This window comes from Drosophila suzukii (assembly GCF_043229965.1).
Source record: "Drosophila suzukii chromosome 2 unlocalized genomic scaffold, CBGP_Dsuzu_IsoJpt1.0 scf_2c, whole genome shotgun sequence".
Taxonomy (NCBI): domain Eukaryota; kingdom Metazoa; phylum Arthropoda; class Insecta; order Diptera; family Drosophilidae; genus Drosophila; species Drosophila suzukii.
The window spans coordinates 14959642-14986885 of record NW_027255896.1 but is presented as its reverse complement, the minus strand read 5'-3'; the positions used below and the strand labels follow the sequence as shown (position 1 = coordinate 14986885).

At 41.5% G+C, this 27244-nt stretch overlaps 2 protein-coding genes across 15 annotated transcripts in view; one reads left to right on the top strand and one right to left on the bottom strand.

Moving 5' to 3' along the window:
• LOC139354007 (uncharacterized) overlaps positions 1–27244 on the top strand; it is a 978888-nt gene that overhangs the window by 423600 nt on the left and 528044 nt on the right. The window lies entirely within an intron of this gene.
• On the bottom strand, positions 9640–14086 carry LOC139354008 (uncharacterized). The gene is made up of 4 exons (XM_070998220.1): positions 10484–14086; positions 10223–10421; positions 10026–10156; positions 9640–9958 (listed from the first exon to the last, which is right to left on the bottom strand). Exon 1 carries the CDS (start codon positions 13305–13307, stop codon positions 11277–11279), a length of 2031 nt encoding a protein of 676 aa, XP_070854321.1. The 5' UTR covers positions 13308–14086; the 3' UTR covers positions 9640–9958; positions 10026–10156; positions 10223–10421; positions 10484–11276.

Below are 27244 nucleotides of genomic sequence, written 5' to 3'. Positions count from 1 at the left end.
GGAAATTGGAATTGTATTCGAAAAAGATCCAAACTTGAATAATAGTTTTTTAATAGAACCACCATATGATTTTACTTTGCTAAATACAAAATCTCGAAAGACTGCAATTTGGTTAACCAATACACATCACAAAATTTTTTGGAACGATGGAGAAAATAGTTTTCCACAAACTCGAAAGTATCTAAGGACAATTACAAGCGGAAAACAAATTATTTGTAAAGGTGTGGAAAAGAAACAATTTCTACAGACGTTTTTTGGGAGTCGTCAGCTCATTAATGTCGAGGAAATGGGCTGTCCGTCATTAAACAGGTTTAAAGGAAACCGGTTTCCCTATTGTGAAACACACCTTAAGGGCGGGGTTTGTGCTCTAAACAATGCATACATTATTTTGACATTTTTTAAAAGTAGCTTCAAAACAATAAAATCATTTTTATACATTATTTTAAAGTTGAGACTAGATGTGTAAGGATGTGCAAGAAAACAAAATTAACCAAATTAAGTTTCATGAGGAAATTGACCAATTTATTGAACAATTTAAAGGAGAGATAATTGGTCAGCATTTTCAATACCTTCTAAACACAAAAACTATGTTCATGAATCGAGGTGGTCATGACCTCAAAACTACGAATTATGGTGAACACTTTACATTTTGTAATCCAGAAATGACGTCGGAAACGTGCGCCTGCTTCTTCTATGCAAATCGCCGGAATCATAGCAGAAAATAAATTTCTATATATAAAAAAAAAATGTTCGCAATACCAAAATAAATAAATGTAAATGAATAAATGTATTTTTATGGTACAAAATAAACTTCTGACATTTTATTTCGAGTTAAAATTACAGGTACGGAGAATGGAAAATATTTCCTTGACTGAGATATGTCGGCTACTTGCGAGTTGTTGCGCGGTCGTGACTTCAACCCCTATTATGGGAACGTATTAGAGCTCGCACTTAGCCGTGAGGTCGTTGGCGTGAGGCTCATGATTTTGTCAATGGGCGTGCGCCTTCAGACTTGTGCATGTGTCCCTTTTATTCCGGTCAGGTAATAGACAGGTGCGCATGTTCGGGTAGCTCTTGCTTGAATCCCTTTTATGATATGTTTATGACCCGTTTGTAGAAAGGAGAGATCTTGAAAAAATTTACCAGTTAAACATTCTGGGGCGAAAAAAAAAGTCTGTTTGAAAATATTCGACATCTGAGAATCATTAACTTGTGGGATTTCTTTTATTTGGGGTTCTTTTGATTTCTAAATTAGTTTTACAATCATAGGAAACGTTATTTCCCAACATGATCGGACATGTCCCTCTAAGGCAACCAGCTTTAGATGTTTTGGGTTTGCGACCTTTCTCACGTGCACAGCAACACCTGCTGAATATTAATTGCTGATAATGAGGAAAAGGATACGTGATCAATATTGTCACATGGAGATGTGGGGAAAGTGTGCGACCTTTCTCCCGTGTACAGCAACACCTGCTGAATATTAATTGCTGATAATGAGGCAAAAAGGTCACGTGATCAATATTGTCACATGGTGGTGTGGGGTTGGGGGGGGCAATTTAGTATACTCTTTATGGATATGATCGTGACATTTTTATGACATCTAAACCCCTTAAAATCAGATAATTTATGGATTATGTTAATTGTCCCAGAACCCGCATACATTAATGAAGAGGCGGGGGTCATTAATATGATAATTAGTGAGAGGCGGGGTCATTAATATGCTAATTGTCCCAGAACCCGTCTTTCCCTACTACTTCAGCTGTAAGAGCTTTTAACGAGCTCAAAGATAATTTAATTGCACAAATCGAATTGGTACAACCTGATTAAAATAAAAAATTCACTTTAACGACCGATGCGTCCAATCTAGCTATTGGTGCTGTTCTTTCTCAGGAAGGAAAACCAACAAACTTTTTTTCAGCAACTCTAACTAAAGCCGAACAAATATATGCAACCAATAAGAAAGAACTTTTAGCAATAGTTTGCGCATTTAAAAATTTGCGAAACCATTTATACGGCGTAAACAACATAGAAAATTATACAGATCATCAACCACTGTCTTTCTCGATCTCTCAAAAAAATCCAAACATCGGGATGAAAAGATGGTACTCATTTATTGAAAGTTACTTTCCCAAAATAATTTATAAACCAGGATCTACTTATGTAATTGCTGACGCCTTATCAAGAATTCAAATTAAAAACCTAACGGACAGTAACGAGACGGTCTCAGATCAAAACACTCAGCATTCAGCAGAGAGTAGTTTTGAGAATGTTATACAAGAGACCCGAAAACCCTTTAACCAGTTTAAGCAACAATTGCCAATAGAGACTCGACGAAAATTACAAACAAATTAACAGACTGTACTATTGGCCAAATTTGAAAAAAAAACCTACAGGAGTACATAAAGAACTGTACAATTTGTAATAGTAACAAATAAAAGACACCCTGTACTAATTCCTATTGGTCAAGCACCAATCCCAAATAAAGAAGGAGAAAATCTGCTTATTGACATTTTTTACGCTCAAAATTTAATGTTCATTACTTGTATTGATTCATATTCAAAATACTTAGTCGTAAAGGAGATGCAAAATAAACTCAACATAGAACCCAAAATTGCAGAAATATTGCAACAATTTCCACTTGCCAAAACTTTAATGGTGGATAACGAGCCTAGTTTTTCTTCAACACAATTTAAATCCTTCGCACGAATATGCGGTATTAATTTATATTTCGCGGATCCTCGCCATAGTACGTCCAATGGACAAATAGAAAGAGCTCATTCTACCCTTACAGAAATTGCTCGTTGCATCAAAGATGAACTTAACTTAGTTGATTATTCTGAAATTATAATTAAAGCAGCTCAGAAATACAACATGACTATACACTCCTTTACCAACCAAAGACTATACGATATATTATACAATAAAATCGAACACGATATTATTCCTTAGTTATCGAAATGTTAAATTCTCACAACAAATGCAGAAAGGAAAAGGACTATCTCCTAGGGGAAATCATTTATGAGAAAAAACACGGGGTAAGAAATAAGCTTAACTCTTGATATAAAAAACAAGGAAGAACGCTATAGTCGAGTACCTTGACTATCAGATACCCGTTACTCAGATAACAATCTTTAAAATAAGTTAGCCGAGCACTTTGTTCTCTCTCCCTTGCTCTCATTTCTCGGCGCACTTTGCTCTCTCTGAGCGCCGGCAGGGCTTTTTTCTTTGCCGCTAAGTTCGGCCGGCAACTATTTACATACACACACATACACGCGTAAAGGTATTGACAAGACTAATACATTTCAGTTAAAATTTTCTATCTAGCATCAAAACTGTAGGAGTTACATTTAAGGGTGTTTTGTGGGCGTTAGAGTGGGCGTGGCAGTCTACTGAAACAAACTTGCGCTGCGTAAGAAGCTCAGAAATCTCTACGCCTAATCTCAATAGCCTAGCTCTCATAGTTTCCGAGATCTCAGCGTTCATCCGGACAGACGGACAGACGGACATGGCTAGATCGAGTCGGCTAGTGATCCTGATCAAGAATATATATACTTTATGGGGTCGGAAACGCTTCTTTCTGCCTGTTACATACTTTCCGACGAATCTAGTATACCCTTTTACTCTACGAGTAACGGGTATAACAAGTAGTTAAGGAGAATTTACATAATTAGGTTACAATAAACAATAGAAATCGTACGATTCATAAAGATAACATCAAATCTTAAACACAGGTTGTCTTAAATTGCAGAAAATTAATTCAATAATATTTGTATTATTGATAGTAGCAGCCCCCAATTCCGAAATAACGGATTACACGAACCATGATCTTTCCCTCTGCAAGGATACAAAAGACATTCTTATTTATGATTCATACGCTGACCTATTTCATATAACTAATTTAAGTTTATATAAAGACATAATCAAACTCGAATCAACTCACATAAGAAAAGTAATGATTTTATGATTTAGATATTATTAAAATGCTTCTCTCACAAATTTTACCAAGTAGGGCAAAAAGAGAAATCAATGAAACAGGCACCCTTTGGAAATGGATAGCAGGGACTCCCGATCACGATGATTTGATAACGTTCCAAAATAAAATTGATGATTTAATCAAAAATAATAACAATCAATTTGTTATTAATTCTAAATTATTTAAAGAAATAATAACTCTATCTGAGAATCTTCAAACAGTTCTTTCAAACCAAGAATTTCCATTCAGAAAACACCGTCTTCGCTTGCTCACTTACGATCTGATGAATTTAATGGATACAATTACATTAGCAAAAGTAATTGTTTTCAACACTAAAATTCTAAACGCTGAAGAAATCCAAGAAATATATAAACACGAACAGAAACCTGTAGTAATTACTGACATATTAGATTTAAAATCGCCATACACCAAAAATTAATTGTAATATATACACTGGTCGGCATATATATTTTGTCATGGCGATGCCTCAGTTTCTGTTTAAATTTTTTTTTATTTTAAATATAAAAAAATGTATGGATTGTACATAATTCATTTAGTTACATTGTATTAAATTATAAATATAACAAATTTTCATTTTTAACATTCATTTAGATTTTTAATTGAATTAAAACTAAAAACTAAGTCATTTCATGGGTGGCATAAGTATTTTGACAAAATTTATTTTTTCATCTTAATTAACTAATTTGTTTTATAAATTTATTTGAAACTGGAAATTAATAAAAAATATACCCTCCTTTGGTGTCTATGACCTTTTGTTGGCGATTCGGAACGGAATCGACCAAGGTTTGAAGGTATTTTAAGGGAACCTCTTTCCAATTCATTGTAACCTCAGTGACGGTTTCTGCTTTTGTCCTGGTCAGATCAGTGCTTCTTTCTCGCTTTATTAGCGACCACACATTTTCAATAATGTTTAAATCAGGACTTTGTGGCGGCCAATCGAGAGTTTCCACCCCGACATCTCTTAAAAACCTAGTAATCATTCTAGCCTTATGGCAAGGAGCGTTGTCCTGTTGGAGAATAAATTCTTTTCCTATTAATCTGTCGCCGGAGGGAAATGCATAATTGTTTAAAGTTTCTAAATATCGGTTCTGATTCATGGATCCGTCTATGGGAACCAAGTCTCCCACACCATTATATGAAACTGAACCCCAGAACATTACGCTTCCACCCCCATGACTTACTCTTTGACACACAGGAGCATTTTTTTTACGGTAATTCTTGTTAATTCTTACAAAAACTTTCTTTTGAGATGCGTGGAATTCAAAACTACTCTCATCTGTCCACAGGACATTACGCCAAAATGAAGCGGGCTATTAAAAAATCGACTTTATCCAATATTAATGAAAACTTGTAATAATATTCTTGAACAACACTTTCAGCTTGCCTAGAAACAACTAAATCACGCAATGACAAAATATATATGCCACTGCTAAAATCGTTGCTTGCTGGCATTCTTATCAGCAGAACGAAAAAACAAAACACAATTGACGAAATATTTTGCATATTAACAGTTATTGATTTGCTCTTCTCTTTTATCATAATTTTCAGTTCGAACAATGCACCGGTACTTAGATCAAGAGTCTGATAGTCAAATGAATACTATGACAAAATATATATGCCGACCAGTGTATAAAATACCCCATCATAACAAACCGTTGCGAAGTGTATAACGCAAGATCCATCTCACACAATGATGGAAAACTGTTAATTGATAATCATGTCGCTAAATGTAACAATAGATATTATGTAATTTCCAATTTTAAGACAGAAATATTTAATAACTATGGCACTTTAAGCCCAGAAAGTACTTGTTTTACTAGGCTACTAAATGGAGAAAAATCCCTTTGTAATCAGGGAATATAATAAAAAAATTGACGTTATCCAAGAAGGAGCCTGTGAGGAGTTGAATAACTCCCCACAAATAGAAGCAGCAGCAGATGGCCGGCCGCTTACCAGATACGCGGTGAATTCGCGTAGTAACGGCGCGGCGAGGAGATTTTGGAGACTTGGATGGAGATCGAGAGAGTTTGGAGACCAAGGATAGAGAGCGAGAGAGTTTGGAGACCAAGGATGGAGATCGAGAGAGTTTGGAGACCAATGAAGGAGAGCGAGAGAGTTTGGAGACCAAGGATGGAGATCGAGAAAGAGTGGAGACTTCGCGGGCAAGGCAAGTGTGCCGTGTGCAAAAACAGGATAACGGAACTCCACCGGACTTTGGACTCTCCCGTGAACTTTGGACTGGGAGAGGAAGTGCCACATCTCGGCAGTGGAGCGGCACACAGGCGTGCCACAAGCATCACGGAAATCAGGGGGACTGCAGCAGTGGGCGGAGCATCGATTGGAAGCGGTACGTGAAGGACAAATGGGTCAACCAGGAGGCACGGACTTTGGGCCCAGAGTGGAGAGATCCAGCGGGCCGTGCGCAAAAGGGAAATAACGGTTCCCGGAGGCCCTATATAAGGCCGCAGAGCGCTGGCAGCTGGATCAGTCGATCACGAAGAGTCAAAGCTTCAGGATCAGTTAAAGTACCAAGTGAACAGTCAGTCAAGCAAGTAATCTACGAGAGAGCCACACAAGGAGCAAGATCGCCACGTCGAGACGTTCGGGATTGGGACATCAGGAATCTCTGAATTGAGACACATGTGGCTGAGTTCTGGAAGGCATCACGCGGCTAAGTCAAGGCGTTTGTTTTCCAACTTTGTCACGACCACACCCTGGCGAGTCGCCCGGCGGGTCAGTCAGAGACAAGCAAAAGAGCAAAAAAGCGACGCCAGCAGACATTACCGGCAGCCACGTTACCATCGCCGCGCGGAGCTCATTGGGGAGCGCAGGAGCGTCGCGGACGTCACGCATTAGGTGAAGCCGGTTGCAACGTTCGTCTGCGCTAGGCGTAAAGCCAAGTGAACTGCTAGACAGCTTCCTGGCGGCAGCCTTGACTGTCAGCGCGAACTGAGCAAGAACCTAGCGGGACTGTCCGGGACAGAGCAAGGGACAGCTATTGCCTCGAAAGGCGTCGGCCTGAAGAGCAAGGCTTGTTCACCCTAGTCTGAGAACGGTGACGCTTCCCTAAGCCCACAAGGCCGAACTCTCAGCGGGTCTAAGGCGCAACAAGCGACCCCGAGGCAGCGCGTCGGCAAGCAAGCAGAAGCGGCCACTACGAGCGTCCCGAAGCCCAGGATCCAGTGGAAGCCGAGTCAACGCGTCGAGGAGCCAGAAAGAGGAGCGCCAGCAGCCGGCGGAACCAGAGCCAGGAGATACCGAAGCCAACCCAGCCACACACCCGCTGTACTAATACCACGAGAATAAATCCCACTGTTACCATTTGAACCCTTTGTTTTCTCACTGATCTACGGGCAATCACGTCATATTAATTTGGTGGGACGAACACACAATCTTCTGAGCTAGCCGCACGAATCTCGTAGCGAGCAGACACAAAAAATCAGTTCGTTACAAGCCATTTTTATAAATGGTTATAATACTGTTAATGATACTCATTTAAATTATTTATTTTAATTACTTTTAATAGTACTACTACAATAAATAATATACCCTACTCTAATCTTGACCATAAGATAACAGAATATATCACTGCTAAACAGTATAATGATTTTTTAGTATCCGAATATGTTATGTCAAATGATTCGGAACTTTCATTTGATAACATTAACATATTAAACTCGTTTATTCAAATTAAACAAACACAAATTCCAATAACGTTAATACTGATCATATTAACTTTAATATATGTATTGCTTGTACTTAAATTCAAAAAATATCTAATATTCAAGCCACGGCAAATTCATATCGAAAATATTATGTCCGAAAATGAAAATACCACTGAGGATGAAATTATAGTCGTATTGACAAATTATCTAAATTCAGTTTATCCGACACTTCCAATGAGTCGGGACGATTCAATTTAGAAGGGAGAGAGTTATCCAGCTCATGATCCTAGCCTCTTTACCCAATTTATAAACAAACTCTTCATAAACAATTCTTAGCTGAGAACGCTGAGAAATATAAAAAATTTGATCTGTTGGGGCCGTTGGGGAAAAACGCACAAGTTTAGACGTTAGAATGGTGTTTTAAAATACTTTTTAAGTTATTCTAACACGATTATAATTATGGGCAACAGTTTTTTTTTTTCGATTCTTTTTTTTTAGCATTTTTTGATTTTTCAAACACCGCTTCAATGACTTTAGACTAATCCTTAAAGTGCATAGCCCTTGAGATTCCTCAACTTTGGACAACATTGAATTTTGTATTTGTGTATCCAAACGCCATTTTAGGGTCATGGAATCATTTAAATTGCCATTAACACTTCCATATAAGAAACTTAAACTTAAACGGGAGATTAAATTAATTATATGATTGATATTTGAACCAAAAACTTCTGATATCAAATAAAAACACCTCTTAATGAGGTAAAAATCTAGAGCCGATTGCACCTTCAACAAACAAAAGTTATAATATCAACTTTTATGACGAAAATTTATTATACGATCTACTAAATAAATAAATTGAAGACTAGAATTGAGACTTGAATTGAGACCAGGGTGAACAGGCGCTTAGCTTTCAAGACAACCGCCTTGCCAGCCACAGCTTTCTGTCCCTTACTCTGTCTTGGCCGGTCCCGCCAGACGCTCACTCAGTTCTCTTTGACGCTCCGGGCAACCCTCCAGTATACGACAGAAGTCCATGTATCGACCGCCCAGTTAAAGACGAACATCCCACCCGAGCCTTCCCTTAAGATTGTTGCAGTCGTACCTAAGGCGTGCGCTGGTTCTGGGTGCCTCCCTTGCCGATCTTGCGTGTGGCGTACTGCTGTCGACGTCTTGCTCTGCTCGGAGAATTAGTTCTCCCCGCTCGGTGATGTACTTGCTCTGCGACCGAGTCTTGATTTTGCATCCGTCAACGCGCCTCAGCCAATAGTCAAAGTCAGGATCAACAGGAAAAGTCGGCCCTGCCTAACAATTCGGGCAACCATCTCACGTTGTTAGACTATTCTTCTGTACTCTTCCCGAGCCTACGGTTTCTCGTTGAGATGGATCGCCTTCAATACCAACAAGGAAGAACGCTATAGTTGAGTACCTCGACTATCAGATACCCGTTACTCAGCTAAAGTGACCAAAGGGAAATGGAGATAATGCAAGCAGCAAAGCGAGAAAAAAATGCGCCAAGTACCCGCGATCTTAATATATAATTATGTTGCCGGTTGATAGAATTAAGGGTTATGGGCGTTAGAGTGGGCGTGGCAAACTTTTTTTGGGTCAATTGATAGGTATTGACGAGACAAATACATTTCAGCTAAAATGTAGGAGCCAGGCGGTTTGAGGGCGTTCAGTTCCTCAGTTCCTACTTAACTATTCGGCTAACCGTCCGACGTAGCTAAGGCAGTCCTCGCCACATTCGACCGAGTCTCCACTCAACATAGCCTCTAAGAACCTCAGCTACCTGTTTGTCAATTCGGTGACTAATGCAATCCCAAACGTCTCAACGTAGCGATCCTGCTCTTTCACGGCTGTTTCTCCTTGACTTTCTGATTCTTGATGACTGACCCAGCTTTCAGCGGTGGGGCCGCTTATCAGTGTTGCCAACATTGGCTGGTAAGGGTGGTAAAAAAGCTGTTTTGTTTGCCGAAAAAGCTGAATAAAAACGCAAAGATTTTCAAACATACTTTGCTATTAAAGAAAATACAAATATCTGTATTTCGAAAAAAAACCTGAACAAAATGGGCACCAGCTTTTTCCTTTAGCTTTCTATTAACATGAGTACAAAATAATGTTTTTTTTAGTATTAAGGAAAATGTGTGCTTAATAATTATTTAATTATAATATATTTAATATGTCATCTTCAACATCAACCGTATCATCATTTATATCCTTGTTTGTGCCTATAAGCTTCATAAAATCTAAGGGGACTTTATAGTCTACGCAACATTTTTTGTGCCTTCGCAACCCATATCTGTAATCAGACGAATTATATAAGTTTTTTCTTTTTATAATTAAGTTTATACCAAATTGGCGCTTACCTTATGCACAATATTGAGTTAAGAGTGGTAAAGTCCATTCTATTTCTCAGTTTTGATTTTACAATGTTTACGAACGTAAACAATGTAAACGAACGTTCTACTTCAGCGTTGGACCACGGCAAGGACAACATCTAAATCGCAAACAAAGATAATTCAGAAAATCGTTCTATGCCCCCAGAGTCCTTAAAAAGTTTTACCTCCTCCCAAAACTTTATTGAAACGTCAATGTTCTCCCATTTTAATAGATGTATATCATTGTATTGGCGCTGGATTCTGTCGATTTCTTCAACAGAAAACTCTTCCAAATTGGGAACAATGTTGGATTTTTTTGGACATAAAATATTGTGAACGGAAAATATATCAATTTGTTGCAGAATCTTGAGGTTGTTAGGTAGCCTGTAATTAATTATGGTTTTTAATTTGCTGTATTTTGTAAAAATATAAAAGGGTATAGTTACCTCAGCTTTTGTGGCTTTACAAGCTCACCTTAAAAATTAGTGCAGCACTCTCGAATAGATTTCTCCGAATCATTATCCATCTGAAGCATTTCAATTTGCTTTTCAAATGTATATCCTTGATATAAATCTTTGACAACATATTCCTCAAAATTATCATCTATTATTTTGTCCATATTACAATCTGGTGGAATAATGTGCTTTTTTATCGAATTAATGGATAAAACAAGACCTTTTAGCAAGCGCGTCGCGTCAGTGTTATTGCTTTGAAAGCACTTCTTGACTTTTTGCATTTCCATTAGGATTGGTTTTAATAAAACTAAATATATGTAGCTTACATTGTCGTCAAACATGGAATGTACATAGTAATTTGGCCTTATGACATTTTTCTTTTTTTGCCGCAAGAGAAAACTGTACTTTTAACTCCTGTCATTGTTCCAATATTCGTGAAACAGCTACTTCAATAAACAACCATCTGGTGTGACACACTCTGGGTATTTAAAGTGGTTCCTTCCAGAGTAATACATTGTATTACTTATAATTAAACTACATAAAACGTTTTGCTGACAAAGAGGGACAAGCACATTAGAGAATAACTACGATCTACACTTGGACATCACGAAACCTATGTTAAAACAAGCATACTCATTAGTAGGTTAGGTAAGGTTAGGTTAGGGCGGCTGTCGGACTATAGTCCGACACACCTAGACCTCAATGGGACCATTGTGATACCGCATGACCTCGTTTTTCTTCTCTAGAGTCCCGTTTTTAGTAGTTTCGGCCTGTGTTAAGCTGATCAGCATGTTTTCCACCCGGAAGATTTAATAAAGGCACTTATGCTTTTGAGATTAATCTCCGATATTTCGGTCGGATCGTCGATGAAGGGGCTTCTTAAGTGTTTCAGTCTGAGTCTGCACAGGGCTGGGCAGAAGCAGAGAAGGTGTTCTACCGTTTCCACTTCTTCCTCATCCCTACAGCTTCTGCAGAAATCATTTTGCGGGGCTTTTAGCCTGCCGGCATGCGCGCCAACAAGCCAGTGGCCTGTAAGAGCTCGGATCAACATGCCACACTCTGTGCGGCTGAGCTTGAGTAACTCCGAGGTTTTCTTGTTGTTTATCACAGGCCATGTCTGGTGAGAGATGCGACACTGTGGTGCGTTTTGCCAATGGGTGTTGGCTAGTGTGTTGAAGTGGTTTTTTATGTTTAGCTTGCAAGTAGCCATGGGCATACCGACATTTTCCTCTCCTGGTAGGAGAGGCTTGGTGGTGCCCTGCCTGGCTAATTCGTCCGCTATGCAGTTGCCTACGATGTCCCGGTGACCCGGAACCCATATTAGGCTGATAGTAAACTGATTTGCCATCTCGTGGAGAGATCTGCGACAGTCTGCTATTGTACGAGAATTGGTGTTTGTCGAGTAGATCGACTTAATAGCCGCTTGGCTGTCACTATATATGTCTAGGTGTCCTCTCTGGAGGCTAAGGTTCCTTAAACAGGTTAGTGCTTCTTTTATAGCGTGGACCTCCGCCTGAAAGACGCTACAGTCGTTCGGGAGCCTGAATGACTTCTTGATATCTAATTGTTCGGAGTATACACCTCCGCCGACTTGTCCTTCTAATTTGGAGCCATCTGTATAGAAACAGATTGCGTCCGTCGTGCCCGGTCGGCCCTGTTCCCATTCCTCTCTATCAGGAATCAGGGCCTCAATGGGTGTGTGACTATATTCAATAGATTTGCATAGATCCGTGATTTTCGGAATCGATTTATCATGCTGGAGAATTTTAGCATGGCCATATAATTGGGCATTCCACTGCCCTGTGTCCCACAGTCGAATAGCTGCCGATTTGGCCCTTTCCATGCCTGCTAAGTCCAGGCTAGGGAGGTTCAAGATCGCATTCAGCGCTACATTCGGGGTGGTTCGAAGGGCTCCACTAATACACAAAGCCGCCATTCGCTGTACTTTGTTTAGTGGAGTCAGTATGCATTGTTTGTGTAAGGCGGTCCACCACAGAGCCACTCCGTACAGTAGGATTGGCTTGACTACCGCTGTGTATATCCAGTTAACTATTCTTGGGGACATGCCCCATCTTAGCCCGATCGCTTTTTTACAGGAGTAAAGTGCAATGGTCGCTTTTTTGGTTCTCTCTTGGTTGTTTAAGCCCCATTTGAGGCGTTTATCTAGTACTAACCCCAAGTACCTGGCTCGATCGCTAAAGGAGAGATTACAATTGTTTAAAATGGGTGGGTTAAGTTGAGGAATTTTGTACCTATTCGTAAATAGAACAAGTTCTGTTTTCGAGGGATTTACCCCGAGTCCGCTCGCTATCGTCCATTCCGATAGCATTTTAAGTTTAGCGGTCATAAGATCGCAAAGTGTTTGTGGATATTTTCCATTAAAGATGATGGCAACGTCTATTTCGATTCCCTCTCCTGTTCCTCTTTCAGGTGGATGACCTGCTTGTTGGCTCCCCGGGAAGTGAGCGTCTAGGAGCAGGTCCAAGGACTCTTTACTGGAGTCTGACCATGATCCATCTGCTTTTTGAAGATAGCCCAAAGGCGCGGCTGTCTTAGAGAGTATTTTCCTGAGCCTTGCGGCATCAGTTGTTTTTTCTATGTCAGAGCAGAAGGTCTGCCATGCCATTCGTTTTGCTCTTCTAATGGCCTTTTTGTAAGAGGCTAGTTCAAACTTGTAGTTCAGCCAATTGGTGTCCTCATTTCCCGCCTTTGCTCTGTTAAACAGGCATCTGCAGTTGGTTCTGAGGATAGATAGTTGTTGGGTCCACCAGGGGGTTTCTCTGTGGGGCATGCCACTTTGAAGGCAGTGTTGCATGCCTCTGTGAATTTGTATACTGTTTCGTCCAGCTCATGTGGGTTTGTGATGCTTTCTGACGGTTCCATGGGGAGGATATTTGTCAGAACTTATTTGTACCTGTGCCAGTCTGCTCGTCTGGGGTTGGCGAAGCTGACCGGCAAGGGCGAATCAAGGGACAATACGGTTTCTATGAATCTATGGTCCGAGAAGGAGTGCTCGTCAGAGACTGCCCAGTTTTTGACTGCGCCTACGAGTGAATCTGATACCAAAGTTAGATCTATGATCGTTTGGCAAGCTTTAGTTATGAAAGTAGGGGCATTGCCCCTATTGCATAAGAATAGGTTCGAATTTTGAATAAAATCAAAAAGAGACTCACCTCTGTCGTTGTTGTTTGGGCAACCCCACTGGGTGTGATGGGCGTTGGCGTCACAGCCTATTACCAATCCGTACTTGAGCTTTTCGCATTGCTCTGCTAGTCCTCTGACCAGCGCATCTGGGGGGTTTTCCTTCTCAAAGGCCAAATAGGCCGATAGAACCCTTATAGAGCCACTCTGCAGCTCCAGGCTTACTGCGGTGTTGTCTCCGTTGCTGTAATTGCGAAGTAGAAATATACTAAGATGCCTTTTGGCTAATATGCAGGTTCGAATTTTACCTTCTTTGGGGTCAAGCATAAGCTTGTATTCCTTTGTTCCTAGTCCAGCAACCTTGCCTCCTACTACCCAAGGTTCCTGTACGAGGACTAGGTCGGCTCCGCCTTCTGTCAGGCGAAGCAGAAGTGCAGCAGACGCTGCTTTACTGTGGTGAAGGTTTATTTGTAGAAGTCTTAGTGACATCTACAGCTACAACCTCCACCACAGTGACGTCGGCCTCCTCTGTGTCGCTGAGGTCTACGTCCTCGATTGCCGGTCCGAGCGCTCGCATCTCTCTGCTTAGCGACGAATCGGTAGAGTAGCCGTCCTCCGGCCCACCAGGTGCCGTCAACTCCTCAGCAAGCACCTGCTCGGCTGGGTTGCCGGCAGAGCTGCTAGCGGCGTTGGAGTCGCCCTTATACACTTTGATGTGTATCGCACTGAACCCGAAGTTCAGCACTCCACGAGCAGTCTCGATCGGAGCTACTGACTCCTTGTTCAGGACCAAAACCGCCTGGTTGACGTCCCCTTCATGCTCCTCCACCTTGACGACTTTCCAGTCCTTCGTGGGGAGGTGCGGGTTGCATTGTTGCAACATGAAGAGGATGTCCTCCGGCGTCTTGATCGCTGCTGGAATCCAGATCCTGGCTCGGGGTCTACTGGGGACATCGCACCAGTCAAGCCCAACGATGTTCGCCCCTTCGTAAACCTCGCCGAGCTTGCTTGTCGCCTCTTTGTACATATCAGCCGACCGCTGACTGTCGCATGCTACCACCTTGACGCTGCCCTGGTACCAGCCCGCGTCCATGCAACAGGGCGAGGTGCCTGGCTTCTCTCGTACCATGCGCAGGCAAATGAGGGAAAGGTGGGACTCCACTGCCTTCCACTTGTTTCTGGGGATCCTGCTCTCCGGATTTCCCCTGTCAATCAGGCCGAGTAGTACACGATTCTTCGTGATTTCGGCGAAAGAGACCGATGGCTGGATCTTTGATCTCTTAGCCGATGGCCCGGGTAGTTCGAGGGATCGCTGCCTTTTCGCCTGAGTCGCCTCTTGAGTGGGCTTTTCCTGCCCGTAGTTTGGGAGCACCTTCCTTGCCCACTCTACCTTCTTTAGCCATTCAGGCGAAGGCGTGGCAACGATGCTCCTGGTGTGTGAGCGCAGAGTCTGGGCGGCAGTCCGCCAATCGAGCTCTAAAGAAACAGAAAATGCACAGCTGCAGTACATTAAAAAAACTATCGCCAACCAGTACAAAACATCCTCTGTGGAGGGCTCACCCAAATCTGAGCTCTCCAATCGAAACAGTCACTCCGATAAGAAACTCATCTGGCGTCTGGGCCCGCAGCGACGAAGATAGAGCCGAAACTTTTGCTTTACATCTAAGAAACGTCTTCCAGCCGAACCCTGCCATTTCATTTTTCATCGAATCTGAATCTATTTCCCTACCACCATTGTTTCAGCCAAAGCAGATCGCGAAAGTCATTTAGGAACTGAAACCGAAAAAGGCCCCTGGCGGTGACCAAATAACACCAAAAATGTTAATTGAACTTCCAAACTCTGCCATTGAGGTTATTTGTAAGCTCTTCAATGGGATTATAACTCTCGGCTACTATCCGAAAAAATGGAAAAAATCTATTATCATTATGATACCGAAGCCCGGAAAAGACCACACAATTCCGTCATCCTACAGACCAATTAGTCTATTATCGTGTCTGTCTAAGCTGTTCGAAAAATGCCTTCTAACTCGCATAACCCCATATCTAGGAGCACACAATGTTATCCCTGCTCATCAATTTGGATTTCGTCAAAACCATGGAACAATCGAACAAGTTAACAGAATAACATCAGAAATGCGCACAGCCTTTGAGCATCGGGAATACTGCAGCGCAATATTCCTCGATGTATCTCAAGCCTTCGATCGAGTATGGCCTCATGCACAAAATCAAAACACACTTACCTGATTACACTCACAAGCTTCTTGAGTCGTATCTATACAACAGGACCTTCGCAGTAAGGTACAATACAACAACATCCGACGACTACAATATCAAAGCTGGAGTCCCGCAAGGAAGCGCGCTAGGGCCTACTCTGTTCCTCCTATCACAGCGGATATTCCCACGAACGAGCAGCTAACAACATCTACCTTCGCTGACGACACCGCAATTTTAAGTCGCTCGAGGTGCCCAGGCCGAGCCACAACACAGCTAGCAAACCACCTCCTCGTAGTAGAGAATGAACAAGAATGTAAACATAACGTTTACTCTCAACAGGCAAACATGCCCTCCACTATTATTGAATAATACGCAGATTCCCCAAGTCAACGATGTAACGTATCTTGGCGTCCACCTTGACAGACGACTAACTTGGAAAAGACACATCGAACGCAAGAAAGTACATCTAAAACTAAAGGCCAGCAGCTTCCACTGGATTCTTAACGCTCGTTCGCCCCTGCGTCTGGACTACAAGGTTTTGCTCTACAACTCCACTCTCAAGCCCATCTGGACATATGGCTCAGAGCTATGGGAGAACGCCAGCAGAAGCAACATAGACATTCAGTTCAATCGAAAATCCTGCGAACTATCACTGGGGCACCATGGTATATTCGCAACCAAAACATCCACAGGGACCTAAGCATTCTTACCGTAAAAGATGAAATAGACAAACAAAAAGCGCCTACAACGAAAAACTCTCTGTGCACCCCTATCGCTTCGCAAGAGGCTTGACTTGGGTTTCCAGCCGATCCCGTCTACAACGCAACGACCTGCCAAGCCAGCTATAACTTTCGGGCCCCTTTAGCACAACATCAGTCATATGACTGTGAGTTAGATTAATTAGTCTAAGATTTGATACACTTATTGTTAGTATCCAAAGGGAGAAGATTCAAAAAATAAATAGCAAAGCATTAAAAAAAAAGAAAAAAAAAATCTAGAGCCATCCCTGGCCAATAGTAAAACTGTCTTAACTTGGCTAGTGATTTGTGCAACCCCCATGCCCTGCGGATATGGCATGATGTGCTCTCCAGACTAAATCGGGTCGCAGCTCGGCGGGAACCCAGAGCTTCCATGCTCGAGTTTCATCCACGGCGTCGTTTAGGCAGAATCCCATCCGTTTATATACATAGCCTTCTGATGTTTGATGGTCTGGACTTTTACCTAAATTTTCGTCCACCGCCTGCACTAGGTTGACATAATCCGATGACTGGAACGCTGTCGAATCGAGATTGATGTGTATGTCCTGTTCTTCCGCACCAGCCTTTTGTAGCTCGTCCATATGAACTCGTGAGAGAGCATCTGGGACTACATTTAGTGACCCTTTCCTGTGTTCTATGGTGACGTCAAACGCTTGTAGCTTCAAACTCCATCGCGCAAGCCTGCCTGATAAGTCTTTCTGACCCATCAGCCATTTTAGACTAGCGTGGTCAGTGATCACTTTGAAGGGCATACCATCTACGTAGGCACGGAATTTGGTAATGCTGAGGATAGCGGCATAGGATTCCAACTCGGTTATGCTGTAGTTCCGCTGTGCTTGGATCAATTTGGCTGACGTATAGGCAATTGGATGTTCTCCGCCCCCGTCATCGGATTGGAACATAACTCCCCCCACTCCAGTGGTCGAGGCAACACATTGGATGGTAAATGGTTTTTTAAAATGTGGGGTGACGAGTACAGGTGCTGTTGCCATGCAGGTTTTTAAAAGTTCAAACACCTTGATTGCCTCTTCTGACAATTCAAATTTCATTATGCGGTCTTTCTTCAAACAGTCGTGAAGCGGTGCCGCTGTCTGGGCGTAGTTTTGGATGAACCTTCTATACCAACCTGTCATTCCCAGGAACATCCGCAACAGTTTGGCAGAGCTAGGTTGGGGAAATTCCTGGATCGATTGTATTTTCGCATCATCCGTTCGGATGCATCCTCCCCCAACTACATATCCTAAATATCTTGCCTGGCTGTAGCAAAACTTGCTCTTGTCTACATTTATTGTTAGCTCTGCCCGCTGTAAGCAGGCACTGACCTGGCTCAACATATCAATGTGGGCTTTAAATGTAGGTGAACAGACCAGTAAGTCATCCAGATACACAAATACATTTTCGCGTAGCGCCGCTGGTATAACTTTATCCATCAGTCGGCACATTCGCTGCGCGGCATTGCACAAGCCGAACGGCATGACTGTAAACTGATATAAACGGCAGGCCGGGCACTGTAAACGCGGTTTTCTCTCTGCTTTTGGTTTCGAGAGGTATTTGCCAAAAGGCGTCTTTTAAGTCAATTGCGGAAATGTAATACGTTTCCTGTAGTCGACTCAACAGACCCTCGATATGTGGTAGTGGATACGATTTTTCGGCCCTTTTTGCACCAGTGTTACCGGTGAACTCCAGCTACTATTGCTCTCTTCGATCACGCCTAGACCTAGCATGCGATCTAGTTCGGCGTACACCAGCTTTTGTTTAGCTGGGGATATCGGGTAATGTCGCTGCTTGATTGGTAGGTCCTCGTTGGTCACTTTAATTATATGTTGCTCTAAGCTGGTCTTTCCTAATCCTTTTTCTAGACAAGAAGGGTATGTGTCAATCACTTGCTGCAGCTAAAGAAAAGAATTGCAACCTCCGGATCCTTCACAAGATCCAAGGAAGCGCAGAACTCTGCATCAGTGGTGCGCTTCGCACCACCGCCACTAAAGCACTAAACACAATTCTCGACCTCCAACCCCTGGACCTAGTGGCCAAAAGCTGGGTATCTGCAACTGCGCTGAGGCTCCGCGAAGCAGCGGCACACAATGGGTCCATTGTGATACCGCATGATCTCGTTTTTCCTTCTCTAGGGTCCCGTTTCTAGTAGTTTCAGCCTGTATTAATGTGATCAGCATGTCTTCCACCCGGAAGATTTAATAAAGGCACTTATGCTTTTGAGATTAATCTCCGATATTTCGGTCGGATCGTCGATGAAGGGGCTTCTTAAGTGTTTCAGTCTGAGTCTGCACAGGGCTGGGCAGAAGCAGAGAAGGTGTTCTACCGTTTCCACTTCTTCGTCATCCCTACAGCTTCTGCAGAAATCATTTTGCGGGGCTTTTAGCCTGCCGGCATGTGCGCCAACAAGCCAGTGGCCGGTAAGAGCTCGAATCAACATGCCGCACTCTGTGCGGCTGAGTTTGAGTAATTCCGAGGTTTTCTTGTTGTTTATCACAGGCCATTTTTGGTGAGAGATGCGACACTGTGGTGCTTTTTGCCAATGGGTGTTGGCTAGTGTGTTGAAGTAGTTTTTTATGTTTAGCTTGCAAGTAGCCATGGGCATATCGACATTCTCCTCTCCTGGGAGGAGAGGCTTGGTGGTGCCCTGTCTGGCTAATTCGTCCGCTATGCAGTTGCCTACGATGTCCCGGTGACCCGGAACAAATATTAGGCTGATAGTAATCTGATTTGCCATCTCGTGGAGAGATCTGCGACAGTCTACTATTGTACGGGTGTACGGGTTGGTGTTTTTCGAGTAGATCGACTTAATAGCCGCTTAGCTATCACTATATATATTTAGGTGTCCTCTCTGGAGGCTAAAGTTCCCTAAACAGGTTAGTGCATCTTTTACAGCGTGGACCTCCGCCTGAAAGACGCTACAGTGGTCCGGGAGCCTGAATGACTTCCTGATATCTAATTGTTCGGAGTACACACCTCCGCCAACGTGTCCTTCTAATTTGGAGCCATCTGTATAGAAACAGATTGCGTCCGTCGTGCCCGGTCGGCCCTGTTTCCATTCCTCTCTATCAGGAATCAGGGCCTCAAAGGGTGTGTGACTATATTCAATGGATTTGCATAGATCCGTGATCTTCGGAATCGATTTATAATGCTGGAGAAATTTAGCATGGCCATAAAATTGGGCTTTCCACTGCCCTGTGTCCCTCAGTCGAATAGCTGCCGATATGGCCCTTTCCATGCCTGCTAAGTCCAGGCTAGGGAGGTTTAAGATCGCATTCAGCGCTTCATTCGGGGTGGTTCGAAGGGCTCCACTAATACATAAAGCCGCCATTCGCTGTACTTTGTTTAGAGGAGTCAGTATGCATTGTTTGTGCAAGGCGGTCCACCACAGAGCCACTCCGTACAGTAGGATTGGCTTGACTACCGCTGTGTATATCCACTTGACTATTCTTGGGGTTATGCCCATCTTAGCCCGATTGCTTTTTTACAAGAGTAAAGTGCAATGGTCGCATTTTTGGTTCTCTCTTGGTTGTTTAAGCCCCATTTGAGGCGCTTATCTAGAAGTAATAGTTTATTTACTGCGATATTCCACAAGAGGGGTGATAGTACACCTCCTTGCGGGGTGCCTCTGTTCACTAGTCTAGTCTGGGTTGAGGTCCCTAATGTGGCTGTTATTCTTCTGCTTATCAGCAATTTATGGATTAGCCTCACCATTGGCGGCTCAACCTCTAGTTCTGTGAGAGATTCTGTTATAGCAGTGGGGAGAAAAAATTAAGACGAGAATAAAAAAGTTGCACGAACCTTGTCATTGTGTATGGATTGGTAGGCAATTTTGCACTCAGATTGTCGATGTGAACTCCTCTCCCTGGTGACTAGAGAAATACTTTACGACGACACCTATATGGACAAACACATAGCGATACCATATAATAAGAAACACAAACAATATTTACATTTACCATATAAAACGAAATATTTAACCAAAAGCTTGGTAACGCTTATATCTGGAGATTCATCCAAAAGCAAACTAAACTTAGAATCGCCGATATCGCTGCGAAGATTATCGTAGAATTTAGCCGTCAGAACATTTTTGATGATGCCAGTACACTTGGTTCTATGCAGCTTAATCTGGCCTGCATTTGCACTCCAAATTCCTCTCCAAATTGACTAGTGCACAAGCTGCTAGGGTGGTCGATTTGAGCAATAGTTGTGTGTTGTGCTACAAAAAGGCTCAATGCAGCCTCGTGCTCTATTGTTTTATTTGGCGATTTGAAGAATCTCAACATGTTAGTCTGACTTAAGCAGTCCTTCGTTTTATAGTGTTTTTAGGTGACTGCATGTGCGCGCAAATCACTTAACTTTGCAGTTAGTGTGCTCTTGCAATAACTGCAGAAGACTCTGGTTGCATCAGTATCGTATTGGCGAGGTCATGTCTTAAAATCTGGATGATGAAGCCAAGCATCTCGACCTTTTTGCTTAAAAACTTTCGTCATTTTTTCAAAAATGTGTTTAAGCGTGAACTTGCTCAACTAGGATCGATAAAAGGCAATCTGCTGTGACATAATATCAATATAAAAAAAGCTGAAAAAAAGGTGATTTATAATTAAAAAGAGTCGAAATTTCCCGCTGTTTCCAAAATGTGCCCGCTAGTCAAGTAAAAACAAGGAAGAATGCTATAGTCGAGTACCTCGACAGATACCCGTTACTCAGCTAAAGGGACCAAAGGGACCAGCTGAAATTTTTTATCTAGCATGAAAATTGTGGGCGTCACAGGCTTGTTAGGTTTGTGGGCGTTAGAGTGGGCGTGGCACTCTGCTAAAACAAACTTGCGCTGCGTAAGAAGCTCAGGAATCTGCACGCCAAATATTAATAGCCTAGCTCCCATAGTTTCCAAGATGTCAGCGTTCATCCGGACAGACAGACAGCTGGACACGCAGACAGAGGGACATGGCTAGATCGACTCGGCTAGTGATCCTGATCAAGAATATATATATTTTATGGGGTCGGAAACGCTTCCTTCTGCCTGTTACATACTTTCCCACGAATCTAGTATACCTTTTTACTCTACGAGTAACGGGTATAAATAGTCATTTGGAATCCATCCTCATAGTGCAATTGAATCTCCAACGCATTATCCGCGGGCCACAAACTTGTTCAGGGTCGATTTCTTAACGCCACTTCCTATAGGTGTGAGCCTTGTTTGCAAAAATCCCGCCGTCTGTGTACATTTTTGTTACTCCTAGATATGCATCTTGATATTTTATAGTCATTGGTCTTACTGTCAAGCAGCTGGTTTTTTTTTTATCGCGCGGAATCTCACGGCCACACCTCCCACCCAACCGACCGAGGGGCGCTGCCGTTTGTCGTACGGCACGAATTCGCAAGATGAAAGACGCGTAGAAAAATGTAGATATAGTTAGAGGAAAAAAGTAGGATCAAAATCTGTGCTAGAAAATTTAATATTAATCGTTTTAAGAGGGGCAGAGAGTCCGTTTTTGTGATAATAGGATAAAGTCTATTATAGTCAGAACATTATACTCTGAAAGGCTCATGGAAGAATGTAAAATGCTTGTGTTTTAACTGGCTAACCAAGTCGTGGCTATCAATTTCGCCTCGAATAAGGTTATAAAAAAGACTGTTCCAAGCATCGTTCTGCGGTTGGCTAGGGAGAGTAAGTTAGTTAGGAGTAATCTACTAGAATAAGAAGGTAAAATCAGGTTTGCATCCCAGCTAAGGCGCCCTAAAGCAAATAGCAAAAAGTTCCTCTGTACAGATTCGATACGATCAACATGAATTCCGTATTGGGGCGGACAAGGGAAATAAATAAGGTCTTTGTTATATATGGATCATCCAATTCCTTTGACCACCTTTTAATAAAGCCGAGCGCACCCATAGCTTTATTTCTCATGGACGAAATATGATCAGCAAATTTTAGACATGGGTCCAAAAGAACGCCATCACTCAGCGTGTACGTCGCATATTGAGTATTGACTCGACAAAAAGTTATTACCTTACACTTAGAGCCATTTAAGTCCAGTAAATTGTCAGAGCACCATGTTTGAAAATTATTCAAATCGGATTGTAAGTTGGACTGACAAGAATTATCTGCGTACATTAAAACACGAGAATGTGAATAGAATATGTCGTTTAAAAAAGCTTGCCATAAAGATCGGCTATTGCTTGATCAGTTGTTGCGGTAATATTTTCCAAAGACAACGAGGAAGGATAATTGGTGGATTTACGCTTAGTGCTAAAAAATTATAAAACTGTCTCGGATTTAAATAGTTTTTATAAGAAAGAGGGTTAAGCACGGTAAAACTAGAACGAGCACTTAAGTATCTAGAATAAAAAGATTGAGAACCCGTATCTTTGAATTTCCTATGAGGTCTTTACATCTTATTTCTTATGCATGTCCACTCTTTACTGAACCAAGGTGGCTTGTTGGAGACTGACGGATAGTATAACGGATAGAATAACAAGAATTGATTAACGAATTTACTCTACTATAGAAAATGTTTATAGCATCATCAATATTTTGGGATGAGTAGAGATCGGACCAATCAAAGCCTGATATATAAAGATTTAGCCGCTGAAAGTCAGCCTTGCGGAAACAATGTAATCGCTTAGTTGACTTCTCTGAGTTTTCTTCTAACACAGCATCAGTATCGATTGAGACCTCGAAAGCAGGATGATATGGATCTATGGGTTGAGTAAGAGGTCCTACTTTGGACAGAAACACGCAGTCCGGATTAGTTACGAAGCACAGGTCCGGTAAACGACCTTATGTATTTATAATGTAGTTAACTTGAGATAAAGATATGTCCAGCAAACCTTCAGTGAATTCCAGGCATATTTAAGTCTCCCAGAATTACAAGATGGTCTCTACTGGACAGCATTTATGAGACTGCCTGTATAGCAAAAAAATTATTTAAATACTCCGGGAACTCAGATGCAGGCGGTAGTTTTTTAGTTTTTGCAATACCTTCCGATTGGTGTATCACTCGTTTTGGTCGGACTATTCCAGATGGTTTTAAATCCTTTGGTTATATATAGTAGTCGCCTTCGAACACTCTCCCGGTGCGCATTCGCCTCTAAGTGGACTGCCGTCCACAAAGATTAGCAAACTCAATAGAAAGCGATATGGATGGAAATATATTCTCATAGAAAATCGGATGCTTACGAAAATTCATTAGCGCCATCTCGGTTTCATGTTTCATCCGATGCACTATGGTCCAAGAGGCCGATTTTTTGGCATAAAGTCCAAATTTTTATGTTAATGTTTTGTATTTTTGAATTTAAATTCTTAATGTTAATAAATCATACTTATAAAAACTTAAATTATAAAGCTTAAAAAGCTCCACTGAAGCTTTTTATGAGCTTTCAAAAGAACGCAATTGATCAGATGCTTAGGAGTAAGAAATTGGCTCCAAATTATTATACCCGTTACTCGTAGAGTAAAAGGGTATACTAGATTCGTCCAAAAGTATGTAACAGGCAGAATGAAGCGTTTCCGACCCCATAAAGTATATATATTCTTGATCAGGATCACTAGCCGAGTCGATCTAGCCAAGTCCGCCTGTCCGTCTGTCCGTCTGTCTGTCGGGATGAACGCTGAGACCTCGGAAACTATGGGAGCTAGGCTATTGAGATTTGGCGTTCAGATTCCTGAGCTTCTTACGCAGCGCAAGTTTGTTTCAGTAGAGTGCCACGCCCACTCTAACGCCCACAAACCGCCCAAAACTGTGGCTCCTACAGTTTTGATGCTAGAATACAAATTTTAACTGAAATGTAATTTTCTCATCAATACCTATCGATTGACCCAAAAAAAATTTTGCCACGCCCACCCTAACGCCCATAACGGTATACCGCCGGTAGGTGGCGCATTTTAATCTCGCTTTGCTACTTGCATGTCTCCATTTAGCTGAGTAACGGGTATCTGATAGTCGAGGTACTCGACTATAACGTTCTTCCTTGTTTTGTTTACGTTTGTGCGCGAAAATAAAAATGATCTGTCCGAACCAACTTAAGTTAGTAATGGAAATTGAAGATCAAGGGTAGTATTCACTGTATTATATACATTTTTGTGTAGTTGTAGTCTTTGAGTGTTGTGTAATATCCAATTTATGTGTATTTTTGTAGAAAATTAACATGCGTCCCCTGTGTTTCGTGGATCGAAAAAAACGACAAAAACTTACAACGTCAGTTTGATCTCATAAATGTCGTTTTTCAGCGCTTTTTCTTACAATTCCACAATGTTCAGGGACTATCGAGTTTCACAATAGCGATCTCTTCTATATTTGGCGCAGAAACAATCGTAAGATATCATTTGTGCCTGATTGGATTTACGAAAAACTAAGCAAAGACCACATAGAAGATGAGAAAAGAGTAGACATAAATAAAAAAGTTAGTTATTTTGAATCCTTTATAAAAGGAAAACTTCCAAAATGGAACTATATGGTCGAACATTTTAAGTCAAAGCATGCTAAATGGATGTCGTCAAAAATATCAATTTCATTAAAAGAAAGCTGTAAGACATTACAAAAACCTGGACGCCCAACGTTGTCGTATACAAACGCAGGCCCAAAATTGAAAAGGAAATTGGCATCTGAACTAGCAAATGAAAAATATCACAATACAAATTTGGTTATGCATGCTGAACCAGTTTCCGCTAAGGGACAAAGTAATACGAACGTGGCCCTGGTCCTTAAAGAAACGATAACAGCACCTGAGTACACAACGGAATTAAGAAAGCAATTTCTATTGCAAAAACCGAGTCAATTTACACCAAATGAAGATCTAGCCTACATCTTGGAAAATTCATTAACCAAACAGCAATATGTGAACACTAGGGCTTTGAACATTTATCCGAGTTACAGTCAAGTGATAGAAGCTAAAATGCAGTGTCGACCAATGGGTATTGAAGTTACAGAAACTTCTGCTCAAGTTTCACTACAAAACCTTTTGAATCATACTGCACAGCGACTAATTAAAATGCAGTCCGATGTTTTCAAGCAATTTCCTGATAGTTCTGAACTCAAATTAATTTGCAGTTATGGCTTTGATAGGTCAACTGGACAAAGTGCATACAAGCAGAAGTTTGAAATAAAAACACCTGACGTAGCCTAGCTCTTATAGTTTCCGAGATATCAGCGTTCATCCGGACAGACAGACGGACATGGCTAGATCGACTCGGCTAGTGATCCTGATCAAGAATATATATACTTTATGGGGTCGGAAAAGCTGCCTTCTGCCTGTTACATGCTTTCCGACGAATCTAGTATACCCTTTTACTCTACGAGTAACGGGTATAAAAATGGCATGTAAAAGGTGATGACAAGATTAAAACAAGTGCTCGCAAAAAACATATTCAGGAAAAGTTTTGGAATGATATGTGTCTTCAAATAAGCATGCCAAAGCAGAATGGCAGCGGCAACAGCAATGACGGCAATACAGCAAGAAGAGCTTTTTAAAATGTCAACAACTATCATCCATAACCGACTTTGACGAAACCCTTTTAAATAAGCTTCACGTTATATTAGTAGCAATTTCCTGTAACCACTATGTAAACTCGGAAAAGTTTAGAATTTTTTGTGAGAAAACGTTTGACTTATATATGCATAAATACCCGTGGTACCCAATGTCACCAACAATTCACAAAGTATTAGTCCACGGTTTTCAAATAAATAATTCGACGTTGGTTCCACTAGGATGCTTAGGCGAAAATGTTTCAGAAGCACGGAATAAAATCTACAAAAAAAGAAAGACTCTCACACGCACGGAAAAATAGACGAATAAATACTATGACTGACCTATTCCACAGGGCGATAGATTCCTCGGATCCTTTACTATCTAGTGTTTGCTTAAAAAAAAGAAAGGAAAAACATAAAAAACCTCTTCCCAAGGAAGTATTAGGTCTTCTGGAATTGCCGTCTGCCGAGAACAAAAACCCAAATGAAAAAGAATTGGACGTGCAATCTGATTCTGATTCTGATGAGGATCTAATCGAAGGATGCTCTATAGAACTAGAAGAAGAAGGAGAAGACGATGTTTAAAACAAAAGCCAATTTAATAATTAAAATTTATTACATATATATAAGTGTAAGTAACTTGACTCAATTCAGAGTAAAACTTAATTTTTAAGAATAATACTATGAATTATTTAGTATGGGAAGTTAAAGAAGGCGTGGTCGCACAGACTCAACATATTTTTTGCATACTCAAAAAAAAAAATGATGTGAAAAGTTTGAGGTCTGTAATTCAATTTTTACAGTTTATGCAAAAAAAATCGACTTTTGGACCATAGCTGGCACTTTTTTGTTAGCTGAGTAACGAGTATCTGACAGTGGAGGCCGTCGACTATAGCGTTTTCGCTTGTTTTTATTTATACCCGCCACTCGTAGATTAAAAAATTTATTGATATAAAAAAGTTTGCCACGTCCACTCTTACGCCCATAAACACCCATTTCGCTCAAATCTGACTGTCGCCAACACAACCATGTGTTTAAATCCCAAGTCGGTAACGCTTTGCAATCTCGATCTCCCTTTCGTTCCCTTTAGCTCAGTAGTCCAGGCACTCGACTATAGCGTTCTTCCTTGCTCTTTATTTTAATTATGTTTTTATGAATATCTCGTTTTTTTAGTTAAA

Coding starts and splice junctions, on each gene's coding strand:
- LOC139354008 (XM_070998220.1), bottom strand. CDS start 13,307: ATGCAACACTGCCTTCAAAGTGGCATGCCCCACAGAGAAACCCCCTGG.